This window comes from Argentina silus, assembly GCF_951799395.1.
Source record: "Argentina silus genome assembly, chromosome: 17".
NCBI classification, from domain to species: Eukaryota; Metazoa; Chordata; class Actinopteri; order Argentiniformes; family Argentinidae; genus Argentina; species Argentina silus.
In genome coordinates this window covers 7,575,437-7,593,150 of record NC_139671.1, presented here as the reverse complement: position 1 = coordinate 7,593,150, position 17,714 = coordinate 7,575,437, and the positions used below count along the sequence as shown (strand labels likewise).

Here is a 17,714-nt window from a genome sequence, read left to right as displayed (position 1 = left end):
TTTGACCTCCACTCACTTTGACCTCCAAAAGCATTGGAGACTATGTAAGGGGAGGAACCTAGATCTTCCCCTCCAATGCTTTTTCAGTAGGAGGCGAGTGGAAGATGGAGGAAGCGAGGAGTGTTCCTCACAATTGAGAAAAGGCTCCTGAATGGCTGCTGTCATAACATGCCTGTCCTGCACTCCATCTCCATGACTCAGTGGTTCTCTGTACCACCAGCTGGTGGTAGTAAAGCAATGTTTGACAAACTAGTGTACATTTGTACAAGACATTAATAACAGGTAATTTCACAATTGAATAGAACAAAGTACACAATAATATAAAAATCATCTTTATTCAAAAGAAATTTCCACTGGTACAAAAACAAAAATGGAGAATGTTTTCACCTTAGCACAAATCAGTATCTTTTCAGCGTTCGTCTTCCCAAGTTAACTTTTCCTACATAGTGGTCAGGTGCTTGTTGAAATTTGCAGCTTAGAAAAGACCACCATCAAGCTTCAGAGGCTGTAAAATGCAAATCAAAACCTAGACTGAAGACCTCAACCAGCAGAATTCAAAAGACTTGTGAAAAACAAAAACAAATCTACTTAGATAAATTGAGGAAGTTGAGCAGAAGTCCTGCACCTAACCTCACAAACAGAAGTTGAACTCGGCAGATAACGTGGAAATATACCATAGCAGTCTTTTTTTCAGAGGGTATATCAGCTGTTGGACTACAAAGAAACAGAGACCAGTGTGATACTTTCAGTGAACTTTCATTTGGTGGCAGAGTCTTATCAACTGTCTCTCTGCCCCCCCATTCCCCTCCTCATCTAACTGCTTCATACACCCATCAGCACAGCCAACAGACTGAACAGCCGGTGTCAATGAGTATTTGCTTTCATGTACCTTGCAGAAACACGTCATCACAGTTATTCAAACAACATACATAGACATGTATACACCAATACACAGTCAGCAGCTGCAATAGAGTGACATGTACCAGTCCCAGGATGGATTGATGACAGAACTTAATAGGAACTCCACGGCCGGAGAAGAAAGATGGTTGTGGGGGGGGGGGCATGAAGATAAACTGATTCTTTGATTTGAGGCTGCTTGAGTGGAGAAGTCTTTTTTTGGTGACCTGTAATGCTAAAAAGTACTCAAAGTATTAGAAAAGTTGGATCTTCAATTCAGTGCTTTCTTTGTTTACTTCACCAGTCCAATCTTCTTGGCTTCGGTTTCATAGATCAACAACCTCCACATCTTCACTATGAAGACCTCTGCTTCTTCATCAAGCACCTTGCAATAGAAAATTGAAGTGTTATTGGAGCATTTATTGAGTAGGTGCTTATATCAAAACTTGATCAAATACAGACACTGCGAGATGGTCGTCTGTACAGTTTTGAGTACTCACCATAGCAACATCGTCCAAGATACCCTGTGCAGTACCGTGAGCCATCACCTGAGGGAGAAGAGGTCAAGACCATCAGAATGACATTTAACGAGTCTCTTCCCCGTTGGAATCCTTTTCCACAAGCTGTTGCGTACATACCTTTGAGCAGACAAAGTCCACTAGTGTAGCTTCCTCCTCTCCAATGTACTCAATGATCTTCTTATTGATCCAGGGGCGAATACGCCGCTCCATCAGACTCTGAAGAGGGACACAGACACCTCAGGTCACTGCCTAATGATCGTGCATGCATCATCATCGTTTCATTAATAGGTCATCAACACCACCATTTATTTTAAGCATCGCAGCCTAAAGGACCACATTAACATGCTGGATTATTCAAAGAAGAGTAAAAAGGGCTATATTAGCAATTGCCTAGAAAAGCATTTAGCCTTTGAATTAGCAAACAAAATCAGCTCTAGCTAAAGCAGATAAGCGCTTGTCTTCCAATGCCATCCCTCAACCCTGTTCCTCCTCCTCCTGCTCCTCCACCACATCCCTCTCCTCACCGTGTCCACAATGGACCAGTCCAGGGGGTAGGAGAAGAGCTCTGGTTTGCCCGTGGGGATCTTCTCAATCAGACTCTTGATGTGTTTGCGTTTCTCCTCCGTGTTGGCGCCCTTGATGTTGGCCAGCCCGGCGCCGTCCACCCCCAGGCTCTTGTCGTCGTCATCGTAGACGATGGGCACCAGCTTCCTCTTGCGGGGCAGCTCATCTGACTCCTCCTCGTCAAACTTGTTGAAGACGCTGTCCACCGTAAGCTTCTTCCGCTTGACCACGTTGGGCTGGCTGGGGCTACCTGTGGCTCCTAGAGAGAGAGAGAGAGAAAGAAAGAAAGAGCGAAAGAGAGAGAGAGAGAGAGAGAGAGAGAAAGAAAGAGTTGGTCATAATCTCATGGAGATATTTACTCACAATATTATCTAAGAAAAAGTGTTTGAAATCTGTCGCATAGATATCATCAATGTCATAGACATTATATAAGCAGTTAAAAGCAGCTTCAGTTGATTTATGCCAGTAGTTAGCTAGCATCAGGAAGTTTATGCCATATATATCATGTTAATCCCCAGAGATTCATGTCAAAGGAAGCATCTCCTGTCCTGACTCACCCAGTTTGAGGCTCAGACCGATCTTGGGGCGGAACTCCTCCTGGGGCGGGGCCTCTGGGGGTGAATTCTCGTGAGGGATGATGATACCGCAGGGGGACTCATCCCCAGGTGTGTTGGGGGACGCGTTGTCGCTGGCGGAGGACACAGAGGGGGCTGCCGTGATGGGACGTAGTGTGGGCTTCAAGCAGGGCTTAGACTCAGGATGGTCGTCATCATCGTCATCCTGTGCCTCCCCCTCCTCTACGTCATCGTCAGAATGGGGGTGAGGCATGTGGGCCTCCCCTCTCTCTCTCTCCCTGTCTCTCTCCCTCTCCTTCTCCCTTTCCCTCTCTTTCTCCCTGTCCCTGTCCCTATCCCTCTCTCCTCTCCGTTCCCGGTCTCGGTCCCGGTCCCGTTCCCGGTCCACCCTGGGGGCCTTCTGAACCCGCTCCCGCTCCTCCTCGGGCTCTGGCTCCAGCTTCACGGGGGGCTGTCTCAGACGTTCCGCCTCCTCCTCCTCCATCTGGACCAATCAGATCAATAAATACACAGAATGTGACACCTGGGAAAACACTGGCGTGCAGACGGACACACAGACAGATGGACAGCAACTAGTAATACACGACAGACGTATGCAGAGCAATCAGAGGAGAAAATGACCTTCAAACACACTCGCATACAGGCAAGTACAAACACTCACCCTGCGTAGCTCAGCGTCAGGATCTGGGTGTCCCTCTGCCAGCAGCCTCTGTCTGATCTCCTCCAGCTCCTCCTTCTCTCTCTTCCTGTCACGATCGTCCACCTCAGTCTCCTTCTCTCTGTCTCTCAGCCGCTTTTGCAGTGCGCTGCCCCTAGGGGTCACGCAGGGAACAACACCTTTCACAACAATGGCCCTGGCATTCGGGGAAAATGTCTGCATTGTGTGTGCGCGCGTGCTGGTGGTCACCTGTAGTATTTGGGGTCGTCTCTGTCATCGTCATAGTCCTCTAGGAACTCCTTCAGCCTCTTGCCCTCTTTAGCCTGTGGGAACGTTCAAAACACAAACATTTGTCAGGCACAGCTGCTTAGTGATACAGCAGAAGATGATATCTGAGGATATTGGAAGGTCCAATATACCATCTCTCGTCTGCGCTCCTCCTCCCTCTCCGATTCCTTTGCGTAGTCTCGTGCCTTCTTCCTCTCTCGGATTTCCCAGTTTTTCAAACGCTTCAAACAAAAATGGTTACAACAGATATATGGATCAGCAACATCAAGGCACTACAATATGGCCCTCTGAGCAGCTGTTGAACTGCAGGTGCGGATATTGACGGTGTAGCCAAAGACAGAAACATTGATTGTCTGCGTGATTGTGAGCACTGCATTGAGTGGGTGGTCTCGGGTTGTAAACCTACCTCTTGATAGGCTGCTTCCTTGTCCCTCAGCTTCCTCTCCAGCTTCCTGCGCTCGTAGGCCTCCTCTATATCCTCCTGGTCCCGCTTCTTGTCCTTGTCTCTGTCACGACTCTTCTCTCTGCAAATGTCACCAGTTCATTTACCTTCTGTTTCTCTATCGATCAAACCCACCCTTCATTCAGAGAGTCCTAAACACACTCACCTGGATTGGCTGCGGTCCATGCTCCTCTCCCGGCTTCTCTCCCTCTCTCTCTCCCTCTCCTTCTCCCTCTCCCAGTCTCTTTCTCGCTCCCGTTCTTTCGTCCTGTTGCGGTCACGATCTCTATCCCCTCTGTCACCCCTATCACCTCTGTCACGGTCGCGGCCTCGGTCCCTCTCCAGCTCCTTCTCCCTCTCCTTCTCGCGCTCTTTTTCCCTCTCGCGGTCCCGGCGCTCCCTCTCCCGCTCTCTCTCCTTGTCCCTCTCCCTCCTCTCCCGCTCGAACTCCGCCCGCTCCTTCTCCTTCTTGTCCTTCTCCTCCTCCAGTTTCTGCAAAGAGAACACAGGGGGTTCAGTTAGGGGGCTCAGGGACAGCCATGCACAGTACAGGAGCACAGTGAGACTGGCTCACAGTTCTCTAAAGTGCACAGAGGAAGTGGCTTCCGGGCTCTAGTGAGAATTTAATCTCTCGTATCAATGTAGTAATGTCCAATTATTCTCCAACTATTCCTGTTCCACCTAAACATGTCTCAACAAGGCCTACTCGAGACTGTAGGGAAATAATAACAACAAGCTGTGCCTCATCCGAGTCAGCCTTCCTTCATGGATCTATGGCGAAGTGATTGATTTGCCCTTTCCTAGAGCTTCAAAGCGGGGATGATTTGGAAGCTAGCTACAGAGACACTGGAAACCACTTTGTTCAAAGTCAACACGTCTGTTGGACATCTCAAATGTCAGGCATTCAAAAAACGAGAAAAAGCCGCCGCAAAAAGACATTGCTTTTTCTCTCCAAAGTGTCCTCTTCATTACAAGAGAAACAGATAAGACGTCAATCCTTGTTAAACTAGTTGTTTGTGACTTACAGGTGTTGAACTACGGATTCAGCTCTTCGCTGCCCCTACAAGCCTATAAGTTAGGCCTGGGAGGAAAAGCAGGTCAAACGATTCACAGGGATATGAGATTCTCTCTTACTCAAGCAAGATCATCAGAAACAACTGATGGTTACATTGCTAAAAACAGAAACATCAGTGAAACATTGTACATCGTTTATATTTCAGTACAGATAAATGAAATTGTAGAAGCTGTCTTACCCCCTCACAGCAGTGTCTCCAGCACGCCTCCATGACTCACACTCTCAAACATACATTAAGACATCTCTCCCTCCTGGCAGTACACACATGGCTCCCAATGTGCTTTGAGCAGCTTTATAGTTACAAAACATTTTGCATTCTAAATGCACCGAGGCTCACTTCTATATTGGTTTTTTGTGAGATACACAGTGAACCCATACATCTAAAACCACAGACAGGCACCCATAGGCCTTTCCTGAGGGCATACAGCTAAAGGCAGCTTCATGATGGACAACTCGGGAGCTACACAGAACTGAGAGCCCAACTAGAGAGCCATGGGTCTAGTGCAGCTAAAGACAAGAACCAAGAAAAGAAATAGAACAAAATAAGAGATAAATGGATAGGTTGAAGAGTAGATGTACAGAAGTGGGTGAAAGGGAGGAGGGAGGAGAGACTCTGGGATGGAGGTTCTTGGGATGGTTTAAATGGTTTATCTATCGGTCTTAAACTCCTATTTAAACCTACCTTTCTGTGGGTAGTATCAATAACACATAGGGCGTAGAATAACTGAGTTAAGTATGCTGGATTGACTGCAGGCAGTGTATAATACTATCACTGCCCTTTGCCCTCTGAAAACAAAATACGGGCCTGACCAGCCTGGCTGGAAACAACCGCTCCTATATCAGTTAATCTGTCGATCTATGTAGTAGATAATGAACTATGAGGACAACACAAAAATATAGAGAAGAAGAAGCTTGATAAACGGAATAAGGAGGGACGCGAGAGTTGGGGCAAGAGAAGGGCAACAGCGGAAGAAAGAGTGAGAGAGAGAAAGAGTGAAGGAGAGGCAGAGGGAAAAAAGAGACACTGAAACAAAGACTGAGAATGAGTACATGGGGAGAGAAATAAAGCATTAGCACACACACGCACTCATCCATAGGGTGGACTTACCTGGCTAGTCTTCAGATCGCAGCGTGCTGCTGTGGAGGGGCGCCCCCCCCAGCTACAATACAGGCTACAGTCCCAAATCACTGTAGTGGTTATTGACTGAGTATGCTTTCGTACACACCATTTATAATAAACTTCACTTAGAGGGGACTCACACAGGTTCACTGGGCTCACCGACTCAGGGACAGCATAAATACTGCGTTCTGTCCCCATATGGGAAATATGTGCTCTAGAAGCATGACCCAATTCCACTTGGTATGGATCTAATGCAATTTTTTGGAAGTGTTGATTGGTTATTTTTTTAGGTGGCTCTCTTAACCTCAGCCACCAGATGCCTGAGAGCTAGTGCAGTTGCCCCTATGCAAGTCCCCGAGAAGGGGACGCCCAATATATGTATTTAGTAAATGAAAGCTCATACTTACATCCTATCCTCGTAACTTTTTCCAAAGCTCTGAGATTCATCTTGCTTTAGTCACCATATGATCTCTATCATAATGGTGGGGTTTAATGAATAGATTAGCTTTAAGGTAACTTTACATTGTCTCCATGCATTTTTGTGTGTGATGAATGATTTATGGATCTAAAACGGTCACACCTAAATATCTTCTCTCATTGAGGTATTGAAACTAACGTCCCTTCATCGCACGAGTCAAATTAGGATTGGTGACACACAATACGAAATTGGTCTGCTCACTGTTTTGGAAGAAATATTCTAACATTGAAATTGTGACGTACAAATTCTAATATTTGGAGAAATTTCAGATTGCCAATTCATTAAATCAATCATATTTTGGTGAAAGGTTTGTATATTTTGGTGTAATTTACTAAACTATTCTCGCAATTTCAGACAGATTGAGGATCAGAAAAGGTTCTACTACTACAACTACAGGAGTGAACTACATGTGTGCAGCTTCTTTCCAAACCTGCAATGTGAGCAAGAATGATGGATAGGTTACTGTACCTTGTGTGTGTCACGGAATTTACTGATCTCTCTGGAAATCAGGTCTCTTTTGTCGTCCTCCATGTCAATTGCGTTGATATCCTCCTAAAGAGCAGAAACAATGTTTAGGGACATGCAGTCAAAAATGAGCTAAATATAACACGAGCAAGAAAGAATAACATCAGAGGACACGGGTGATAAGTTAGTACCTCTTCTTTTTTCTCTTTCCTTTTCTTGCGGCGGTTGGACTCATCATCCTGTGAGGGAGCGTTGAGCTCGCTGGCGTATTCACGGATCAGGCCGTCGATGGCGCCCTTGACGATCTGATCCCGCCTCTTAGTGTCCTCATCGAGCACGTCCTCTTCTTCCTCTCCTCCGTCCTCTGTCTTTGCCTTCTAACGCAAAGAATAGAATCAAGATCACGTCCACTCAACTTCAGCCTCAATGGATGCAAAGAGAGTTATCCTAAGAGACTTGTAAATCAACAGAAATGTTTTGTCGTTTGCATAAGGCGACATTCCCATGTTGCCTCCCTCAGTGGCCCCAGTAGTATCAACCCACCCCGTTGGTGCTCTTCTTGTTGGCCTTCCACTCATCCAACTGGGCCTTGGTTTTGGCATCGACCTTCACCAGCAGCTTCTTCTCCCCTATCTGCAGCTCATGAAGCAGACGCAGGGATCGCAATGTGGACTCTGGCTCTTTATACTCACAAAATCCAAAGGCTGGAACAGAGATCGAGGGACAGGGAGAGGGACAAGAGGGTCACTACAGAACTTTTACAGAGATCAGGGCTAGCCATGATGAGGAACAGATGTATCTGCCATTCGCTCCAGTAAATAGTAGTCAGATTGAGAAAACATGCTTGGGGTGACATATTCTTAGATGGTGGTAAAATATTTTAGAAGGGTTGTACCTGTTCTGTTTTTACCTTGAAGTTTTCCAGAGGCTCCTTGGACTCTTTTCCAGCTTAGGACCAGACCACATTTCTGGAGAGGGAAAATTGTCTACTTTAGTTCAAGTGGAATTTTACCCTGTAATCCTGTGGATTTGTTGTTTTCATTAGTCATCCGTAGACACACAAGAAAATGGCGTTGTAAAACGATCTCTGAGTCAAGATATTTAGCTTTGAATGCCCTGATCAGGCCAAATTGCCCATTTGAGTGCTTTTCAGGCTTTTCCTGCAATCAAAGTTCCCCTTCCTCACCGCTAGCAGCTGTCGAATGAGCATATCTGAGGCCTTTTCAGATATGTTTCCCACAAATACAGTGGTGGTGGGGCCGTTGCTCTCCTCACTCTCCTTGGCCCGAATTGGGAGGGGCTCCTTCCGGGGGACCACAGGCTTACTGACCACAGACATGGAAGTGGGCACCAGGACTGTGGGGGTTTGAGTCATGATGCCCATATGTACTGGGATCATTGGAGTTCCTGAAAAGAGATGTGCCAGGGAACATACATTGAAGAACATGTTATGGAATACATAGTCTATATGTTTCACTTTCTATGTAGGTTTGCAGTATGTATTGAAGTCCAAGTCTTTTTGTCAAAATCCACAGCCTCTGTGATGATGACTTACCTGAGGGAAAACCGGCAAATTGCGGAGGGGGGATCCCTGGGGGCAATAGTGGCCGATTGAGATGAGGAGGGAATGACATCTTGAGTAAATCTCCCACCTGAGGAACCACAGAAATGTGACGAGAGAGCAGTCCACACATGTAGTAAAACTCTCGAGACCCACAAAACCAAAATACCACCTATTATACTTGATTACTCATTTTAAAATGAATCAGCTACAAATATAGATAGTATAAACAAATATGCTATGTTGACATTGCCTGCACTACCTTACTACGCATTACTCTCAACTCGGTAGTTTCGACTTGGCTATAAGGGGCACTACTCGCTAAACTAGAGACAAAAAACACAAACAAGATAACTAACTAGCTGAAATCTTTCATCTATGCTGTGCATCACTGCGCTATATCTATAAGTATCTAGTTAGAACGCCTCCTATTTGGCAATTGGGCATGATACCGAAATGTTATGTAGCTAGCTAGCTAGCTAGCTTGTGATATTCTATGTACAGTACTAGTAGCCTTGTCCCGGCCTTATTATGCCACATTCCAGACTAGCTACCTACGCTAACATTAGCTAGCAGCCGGTACCCAGCTAGCTGTTTTTCTAGCTGTTTTGGCAAATATTTATACACTCCAATGACATATTACGCAAGACATCAATATATGTGTCAAATCAGATGTTTCTTACCCAAGACCAGGAGGTGTATATCAGTGGTTACGAGGCAATCCGGCTTTACTTCTGGTTTAGCTAGCTAGGCGGCTAGTTGTAAGCGAGCGATACATCAGCCCGCAAAAAGTCAACGCACGGGTGTGATCGCATTGAATTATGGGATAGGAGTAAAAATCGGGAGGTTCTTGACCCAGTCCCTTTTCCCTGAAGTGTACACTTGTGCAATACTAAAATTGGATTTTGAAAGCATAGGATTGGTGTAACCATAGGCTCTTACACCAATCTTATGCTTTTAAATCAATGTGTGTTAGCGGACAAATGCACATTCAGGGGAAAGGGTGCAGAATTACGACGTAGTTGGGTGGTGTTCCTGATTCAGCGTACATACAGTAATTAGATTGAATTAATTCAAATATTAAAACTACAATAAATATAACTCATTCAGTACACCTTCACATCATCGCAGAGGGGGAAAAAAGTGCATTGATGTCCTGGGCTTATTGAATTACACTGGGAGGATAATGAACCATGATGGTTTAGGCAATTTATCAAACCAAGGGCTTATGTACTTTACTTCATATGTACTTCATAGGTTTTATGTTATTTTGGGGGGTTTTAACAAAAACAAAACAAAAAAATACACATTACACATTATTGAGCATTTCATTATGTCTTGATGTGACGGTTTATCTATGACCTTTGCAGATTTCTATATAGAATAGAATAGAATAGAATAACATGAAACACAGTAGGCTACTGTAGGCTACAGGCTATCTGTCACATTCAGCAATAAATTGTATTTGGTAATAGCACATAATTGTATCGTAAGGGTTTACTATATCTCATGAGTGTTTGGGTTACTATGGTATTGTTATGTTGGTCTGGACTCACTATCCGACTCCTAACGCCAAGCGACAGCTGTGCCGCGGGCTGAGGACTGCATTTGACACGTACGTGACGTCACTTTTTAGGCGGGTTTTTCATGGAAAGTGCTGGAATAAACGAAGTACACCCACTAGGCTGACTAATATTCTTCCGTGAGGTTAAAAAGATCCTACATTTATACTGATTTCTCCTCGAAAATGAGCTATTACTGTACAGTGTTAGTGCTCTTAAATGCCACACTTTTATATGAAATAGAATCTGTCCCCCCAAATCCCTGTGACCAGAACCAAATTAGTTTGAAAGAATGTAAGTCTATACTCGTTTAAATGAAATGCTCAATCAATGAGTTCGAAACCCACATTTCAAACAAAATGTGTAGGTTCAAAGTAGGCTATGCCTTCACAGGAATAATATCAGTAATATTTACAACTGTGTTGTCGAAACACCACCACCACTGAGTGCAAGCTAAAATAAATCTGGAATGAAAACTCAATATAATTGCCAATATAGGATGTGTGATTTCCAATTAGTACTGAGCTTTGCTGTTATGTTGGGACCAGCGTATCAGTGCTGACAGGTATAACATTGTACATATATTTCATTGTTGGATACTTGCTGCACCCATCAGTGCCGCAACATAGCGTAGGTTTCAATGTATCCAGTGTGATCATCCAGCGGATGGATACGCCCGCACATTCAAACACAGAGGGTATAAAAATATCGGTCTTTTAAAAGGAAATCCCTTTCTTTTTTCCTGCGTCAGAGAGCAGAAGGGACAAGAAATATTGGCAGCATTTTATTCAAGACAAGTCAACGGAACAAATCAAGGTATGCATATATACATATCTAAATAACTCTTTAGCCAAGTGGCACACTCTGAGACGGTCGGCTTTATCAGATAAACGCTCAAAACCGTAGTGTTCATCCTCATGCTAGGTAGGTAGCGCGACTAGCGCGTGCTATGCTAGCCAGCGGCAGCACACCAGCACTAACCGTCTTTAGAGCAGAATTCTTTGATGTTTAATGTGAAATCTTTCGATTTTTTTTAAACCCATAAGTCAACGTTAACCATTCAGTTTGCAAGTTACGTAAAGTAGTTACTAGCTCGAGTCAACTGATTGCCCACAGTCATTGTCGTGTTTCTTGCTGTCCGTCTTGCTGGTTAATACAATTCCCCTGTCAAGACGAGGTGCAAATGGTTAGCAGGTGCCCGTGGTTGGGTCACTGGCACTGTCACCTCACACATCGTTGCAGTATGTGACTTGCAAACAATGATGTATTTTAACATGAATTGACAAACATACTAGATGTGAATGCCTTTTGAGGTCTTATGTGAAATACGCGACGTCAGTATTTTACTACCGTGACTGTCTAAAAAAATGTACATTGCTTGTTGGACATCACACCAGCATGACTTAGCGGGATAGAGTACCATCTTAGCCAGTGCCTCTCGCATGTCTAGTATGTTGTGTAGTCGTCACCTTCGATTCATTCAGAGTTGACAACGACGACCACTTTCCCTATCGAGTCAAGAGTCTAAATAATTTGTGTGAATTTAATATCCACTTCCGGAAATCCTTTAACCGAATTTGTTAGCTAAACACGTGCTAGCAACGTCCATTGTTTCCAGGATGTCGCCATGTTGTTCGATTTGCTCCGCAACATCCGGTAGTTGGTGTTTATCACGAGGAAACTTGACTCGTCGGACATGATAGATTTTTATTGTAGTCCATTTTAGTTCCAAAATGCAGTTGGCTGGCGAGTTATCGACTCTTCAATTGATCAACCGTGTAGAGATGGTGACGAGTCTTATTTGTCATTAATGGCAATTCACCCAGTGGCATTAGACTTGAATGAGATGAAATGAATATGCTCGAGTGCATTTGTTAATGGAGCCATATTCACCTCAACTTGTTAGGATTGGAATGTGTAAACCTTAATGGCCATTTTCTTAATAGGACATTAATGGTGGCTATTCAGGCCGGTTTCAAGACATTGCTTCCTTTGTCCTCAGATGCCTGAAGAAATGCGCCAAGAAGAGGAGGCTGAGACCTTTGCCTTCCAGGCAGAGATCGCTCAGCTGATGTCCCTGATTATCAACACCTTCTATTCCAACAAGGAAATCTTCCTCAGGGAGTTGATATCCAATGCCTCTGATGTAAGTCAATGTTGTAGAGTTGGGGCTTGTTACATTTGTAAACACCAAGTGCCTCAAACCTTTCCTCATTCTTTGTGTTTTAATGCCAAGTTTTCGATATTCTTAACCCAAGGCTTTGGACAAAATCCGCTATGAAAGTCTGACAGACCCCACCAAACTGGACAATGGCAAGGATCTGAAGATTGAAATCATCCCCAATGTGGAAGAGCGCACCCTGACCCTCATTGACACTGGAATTGGCATGACCAAAGCTGACCTCATCAACAACCTGGGTACCATCGCAAAGTCTGGCACCAAGGCCTTCATGGAGGCCCTGCAGGTATTTATTTCAGCCATTTCCTTTTGCGTCACAGCGCAGGCACATAAAATGAGCTACTTGTGTTGTGCATTGAGTGAAAATGTTTTAAAAAGATTTCCCTCCCTGTGCTAGGCTGGAGCTGATATCTCCATGATCGGGCAGTTTGGTGTGGGTTTCTACTCCGCCTACCTAGTAGCTGAGAGGGTGACCGTCATTACCAAGCACAACGACGATGAGCAGTATGTCTGGGAGTCCTCCGCCGGAGGCTCATTCACAGTCAAGGTCGACAGTGGTATGTGTTCCATTCAAGGCCAGTTAGAGGCTGGACTCTTGTGTAATGTAGACCTGCAGAATTGATTTTCATGAATATGCAGTGTTTCAATCATGGTACCTCTTAAACACTTGGAGTATGGTTCGGTACAGGTGTGCAAGGTTAATTTGTCTCCTACACTAGATTTATAGTGGGCATGAAACAAGGAAGTAGTTTATGGTAAATGTATCATTGTTTTCAGGGGAGCCCATGTTGCGTGGAACCAAGGTCATTCTGCACATGAAAGATGACCAGACAGAGTACATTGAGGAGAAGAGGGTCAAGGAAGTGGTGAAGAAGCACTCTCAGTTCATTGGATATCCCATCACCCTCTTTGTAAGTATTATGGTGTGAATAGCTGCGATTGATATAATAAGATCAGTATTACCATGTATTTAGGCATGGTTGAGTAAACAAATAGGCTGGTAAAACAGCCCTGTTATATTGACCGGTAAAGAAAGTAAATGTTAAAGGGCAAAGTGAGAGCTCACATTTGTCTTCTGTAAAGGTTGAGAAGGAGCGTGAGAAGGAGATCAGTGATGACGAAGCTGAGGAGGATGAGAAGGCAGAAAAGGAGGAGAAAGAGGAGAAGGAAGAGGAGGCAGAAGACAAGCCCAAAATCGAGGATGTAGGGTCTGATGACGAGGAGGACTCCAAAGACAAGGACAAGAAGAAGAAGAAGAAGATCAAGGAGAAGTACATTGACCAGGAGGAGCTGAACAAGACCAAGCCCATCTGGACAAGGAACCCTGATGACATCACCACCGAGGAGTACGGAGAGTTCTACAAGAGCCTGACCAATGATTGGGAGGACCATTTAGCAGTGAAGGTATGTACATTGAAATGAGGATAAGATGTCAATACGACTCCTATAGTTTCCTTTGTATGCCTGGTTGAGTCTCGATTGCTGACTTGCCGGATTCCTCCCACCTGCAGCACTTCTCAGTGGAGGGCCAGCTGGAGTTCCGGGCCCTGCTCTTCATCCCCCGTCGTGCCCCCTTCGATCTCTTTGAGAACAAGAAGAAGAAGAACAACATCAAGCTGTACGTCAGGAGGGTCTTCATCATGGACAGCTGTGAGGAGCTCATCCCTGAGTACCTGAGTAAGTACACTGACCAATCTCCTTTGTTTTCGAAGGTTCTTGTCTGAAAGTTCCAAATGTATCTCATGCTCATGGTTGGCAGCTTCTTGTCCTCTAGCCATTATTAAAAGTGCAGGATTGTCATGAAATTGTTTCTGCGTATGATTAAGGCAAATGGTGAGCTTAGATGTTCCTCTGAAAATGGTTGGCTACTGGTCCACTCAATGTAACAGTCATGTCTTTGGTCTCTCCCGGCAGACTTCGTACGTGGTGTGGTGGACTCTGAGGACCTTCCACTCAACATCTCCCGAGAGATGCTGCAGCAGAGCAAGATCCTGAAGGTCATCCGCAAGAACATTGTCAAGAAGTGTCTGGAGCTCTTCGGCGAGCTGGCTGAGGACAAGGAGAACTACAAGAAGTTCTACGATGGCTTCTCAAAGAACCTCAAGGTAATGAATTGCAGGGTGTCAATTTAGGAACATATAGCTCAAAGAGATCATTTAAAGTCAACAACCTGCAGTCATTTCTGATAATGGATCTTTGGTTGCTTTGTAATGGAACTTGTCCTCCACAATTGCATCCTTTGGTGTTCTTCAGTGCACCACCGTGGATTAACAAGGTTTTCTTAAAGTAGTTAATCATGCCCTAGTCATTTGCTTAGATTTTAGTCTAGCAATGTAGTGGGCATTAGATGGCAGCAAATTATAAGCAATTTCTTAATTGGACATCAGTAGGCTATTGCTCATTATACCCTCTAGCTGTAGTTACAGTTTTATACTAGTCGCCTCCCTGCTTTAAAGAAGTCTTTTTAGAGCCTCAATCTTTTTAATTAGTAGTTTACTGCCATATGACTGACCAGGTAATTGTACCCTTGTATTGATGGCCATTGTTTTTGAACGTCTAGTTGGGCATCCACGAGGACTCTCAGAACCGCAAGAAGCTCTCTGAGCTGCTGCGCTACCACAGCTCCCAGTCTGGAGACGAGCAGACCTCCCTCACAGAATACCTCACCCGCATGAAGGACAACCAGAAGTCCATTTACTACATCACCGGTGGGTCTTTGTTCATTGAGACACAGTGATGAGCTTTGAATGACGTAAAGCTCCTAATTTCCACTGGATCAGTTTACTCATGTCACTTTGTTTGATTATTCTAATGAAGGTGAGAGCAAGGACCAGGTGGCCAACTCTGCCTTTGTTGAGCGTGTGCGCAAGCGTGGCTTTGAGGTCCTCTACATGACGGAGCCCATTGACGAGTACTGTGTCCAGCAGCTGAAGGAGTTCGATGGTAAGACTCTGGTCTCCGTCACCAAGGAGGGCCTGGAGCTGCCAGAGGATGAGGATGAGAAGAAGAAGATGGAGGAGGACAAGACCAAGTTTGAGAACCTTTGCAAACTCATGAAGGAAATCCTTGACAAAAAAGTAGAAAAGGTAAATGTGAACCTGTGCTTTCCTCAATTCTCTAATCATTCATCTATTTTGGATCTTTGTCTTGTGCTCAACTTTATAGGGCTCATTGAGCAAATCACTATGGCAGTTGATTTCATTTCATTTTTGGTTGTGAACAGGTGGCCTAGTTCATCATAACCTATAATTTCCCTGGTGAGTCCATGTAGCCTGAGATGGTCCTGTTAGGCTCCCGTGGTGTGTTGTGATGGTGTCCTGGCTTTGCCATTGACTGTGAATGGGAATGCCATATGTGCAGTGACAATTTTGTTCTCCAAAGGTGGTTTTGCATTTCCAGACAAGCTAGAGGATTAAATTTGTGAAAGCAGTGTTGAGTGATTGACCATGCTTGTGATTTTATAGTATTCTAACATTGATACACAATCCTCTTTAACACTTCAGCATTTGCCTGTTTGACTACATGGATGGTGTGTTTTGAGTGAAATCTAACAAGACTTTCCTGCACGATTTTAATAAAAAGAAAAAAAACATATTTTGAATGTAGGTCAGGTTGCCTGCACAGGCTCTCACCAGCAGATCAGCCTGTTCCCTTGTGCCAACATGAACTGATGTCTCCTCATTTGTCCACTAGGTGACAGTGTCGAACAGGCTGGTGTCATCACCCTGCTGCATCGTGACGAGCACTTATGGCTGGACGGCCAACATGGAGAGGATCATGAAGGCCCAGGCGCTCAGGGACAACTCCACCATGGGCTACATGATGGCTAAGAAGCACCTGGAGGTCAACCCAGACCACCCCATCGTGGAGACCCTCAGACAGAAGGCCGACCTGGACAAGAACGACAAGGCAGTGAAGGACCTGGTCATCCTGCTCTTTGAGACCGCCCTGCTCTCCTCTGGCTTCTCCCTTGATGACCCCCAAACACACTCCAACCGCATCTACAGGATGATCAAACTGGGACTGGGTAAGGCTGTGCCTGCCTCTTAGAGGGCACTGTGGAATATTGAGTTGGAGGTATCTTTTTGGAATGGGATTTGTAACGCTCCCCTTCCATCTACAGTCCTTTTATGATGTCTGATCACAGATGATTGGACTGTATGAGTTGTCTCCCATCAAATCAAAGGGAATTAGTGAAGGATATGTAAGCGTTTGGTAATGCTGCATAGGTTTATTCTCATGTCCCATTACTTCCTCTTTCCAGGTATTGATGACGACGAAGTGCCCACAGAGGAGCCCACTACTGCATCTGCCCCAGATGAGATCCCACCACTAGAGGGCGATGATGACGCTTCACGCATGGAGGAAGTAGACTAAATACCACCTCATCTTCCCTTCCTTATAGCCTCACTTTTTCCAATTATTGTACATCTGTTTATTTGCCCTTTTAATGGGAAACCTGGTCAGTGTCCTATGGTAAAAAAAATAAAAAAATGTCTAACTCATGCTGTCCAGTGGACCAGTGTTGCTCTGTTGAGCCTTATTCAGCGAAATTTAGAAATGCGGTTGATTTTGTTGTACAAGCTGTGTGTAATTAAAGTTTAACGGTGGGCAACATTGGGAGAAAAAAAAAAATAGTACCCTGTTGCACTGAGTTTTAAATATTGAACTGGTAGATGTGTGAACATGGGGAAATGGAACATTCCATTAGACCGACATGGAGGGTTGGGTGGGTTCTGTTCATGTGCAACATGCACGCTGCATGGTGAATGGACTGCAAGATTCCTTTGCCTGAGTCCAGACCTGTCTGTATTCAGTCTTTTTGTTTTGCAAAAATTAAAAGATGTAATACCTTAAATGTTGTTTGTGTTCATCCCTGTAACATTTAAAATAAATACTCATGCAAGGTCAGGGAGATGAAGCAGAAGACATCAGGGGGGGAAAAAAACAAGTCAAATTCTGTGCCAGTAACATCCACAAGGTGTGTTGTTGACCTAATGTTCTGAGGAGTGGATTAGTGCTGATGCTGTTGTGTTAAAGGGATGGTTTAACCACAACTTCACTCCAGTTCTTATACCTAAGACATGGATCCTGTCCATATACCAGTGTTTTCCAACTTGGAGCCTCATTTTTTAAAGAATGTAGGTTCAAACCCAAACCACAATTGAACTGGTGAAACATGAACATTGCAGTTTTCAACCCCCTCCTTAACTGAGACGGCAGACACTAATACATGTTGAGTGGTTAAGTGCTGAGTTGCTTGAAGAACATGTCGATTTCCTTTATATCACATGGTTTGTAGTAAAGAGAAAAAGAAATGATTTGAGGG

At 44.6% G+C, this 17,714-nt stretch overlaps 2 protein-coding genes across 5 annotated transcripts; one reads left to right on the top strand and one right to left on the bottom strand.

Moving 5' to 3' along the window:
- Positions 1–316: 316 nt before the first annotated feature.
- rbm25b (RNA binding motif protein 25b) lies at positions 317–9,464 on the bottom strand. Of its 4 annotated transcripts, none has more exons than XM_083688460.1 (17): positions 9,328–9,464; positions 8,639–8,735; positions 8,270–8,490; positions 7,979–8,051; positions 7,627–7,787; positions 7,275–7,460; positions 7,087–7,170; positions 4,112–4,437; positions 3,910–4,027; positions 3,635–3,724; positions 3,465–3,538; positions 3,219–3,369; positions 2,540–3,041; positions 1,943–2,241; positions 1,536–1,634; positions 1,398–1,445; positions 317–1,282 (listed from the first exon to the last, which is right to left on the bottom strand). In XM_083688460.1, exons 2-17 carry the CDS (start codon positions 8,715–8,717, stop codon positions 1,190–1,192), a joined length of 2,604 nt encoding a protein of 867 aa, XP_083544586.1. In that variant the 5' UTR covers positions 8,718–8,735; positions 9,328–9,464; the 3' UTR covers positions 317–1,189. The 4 variants fall into 4 exon arrangements, with proteins under 4 accessions (XP_083544586.1, XP_083544587.1, XP_083544588.1 ...); XM_083688461.1 differs by having other exon boundaries at positions 7,275–7,457; XM_083688462.1 differs by having other exon boundaries at positions 7,994–8,051.
- A 1,417-nt stretch (positions 9,465–10,881) lies between these two features.
- hsp90ab1 (heat shock protein 90, alpha (cytosolic), class B member 1) lies at positions 10,882–17,006 on the top strand. Its single transcript, XM_083688963.1, has 12 exons — positions 10,882–11,022; positions 12,209–12,352; positions 12,465–12,671; positions 12,783–12,942; positions 13,163–13,296; positions 13,469–13,789; positions 13,897–14,062; positions 14,300–14,490; positions 14,946–15,093; positions 15,203–15,471; positions 16,079–16,412; positions 16,650–17,006. Exons 2-12 carry the CDS (start codon positions 12,209–12,211, stop codon positions 16,760–16,762), a joined length of 2,187 nt encoding a protein of 728 aa, XP_083545089.1. The 5' UTR covers positions 10,882–11,022; the 3' UTR covers positions 16,763–17,006.
- Positions 17,007–17,714: the final 708 nt, after the last annotated feature.

What these genes read in the sequence shown, in the direction of transcription:
- rbm25b (XM_083688460.1), bottom strand. Translation starts at nt 8,717, where the DNA reads ATGTCATTCCCTCCTCATCTCAATCGGCCACTATTGCCCCCAGGGATC. An exon ending in ACTGGTCCATTGTGGACACG is followed by an intron (nt 1,635 to 1,942) that starts GTGAGGAGAGGG and finishes GTCCCTCTTCAG; the next exon opens with AGTCTGATGGAGCGGCGTAT. An exon ending in TGGACTTTGTCTGCTCAAAG is followed by an intron (nt 1,446 to 1,535) that starts GTATGTACGCAA and finishes CTTCTCCCTCAG; the next exon opens with GTGATGGCTCACGGTACTGC.
- hsp90ab1 (XM_083688963.1), top strand. Translation starts at nt 12,209, where the DNA reads ATGCCTGAAGAAATGCGCCAAGAAGAGGAGGCTGAGACCTTTGCCTTC. An exon ending in TGATATCCAATGCCTCTGAT is followed by an intron (nt 12,353 to 12,464) that starts GTAAGTCAATGT and finishes TCTTAACCCAAG; the next exon opens with GCTTTGGACAAAATCCGCTA. An exon ending in GTCCATTTACTACATCACCG is followed by an intron (nt 15,094 to 15,202) that starts GTGGGTCTTTGT and finishes ATTCTAATGAAG; the next exon opens with GTGAGAGCAAGGACCAGGTG.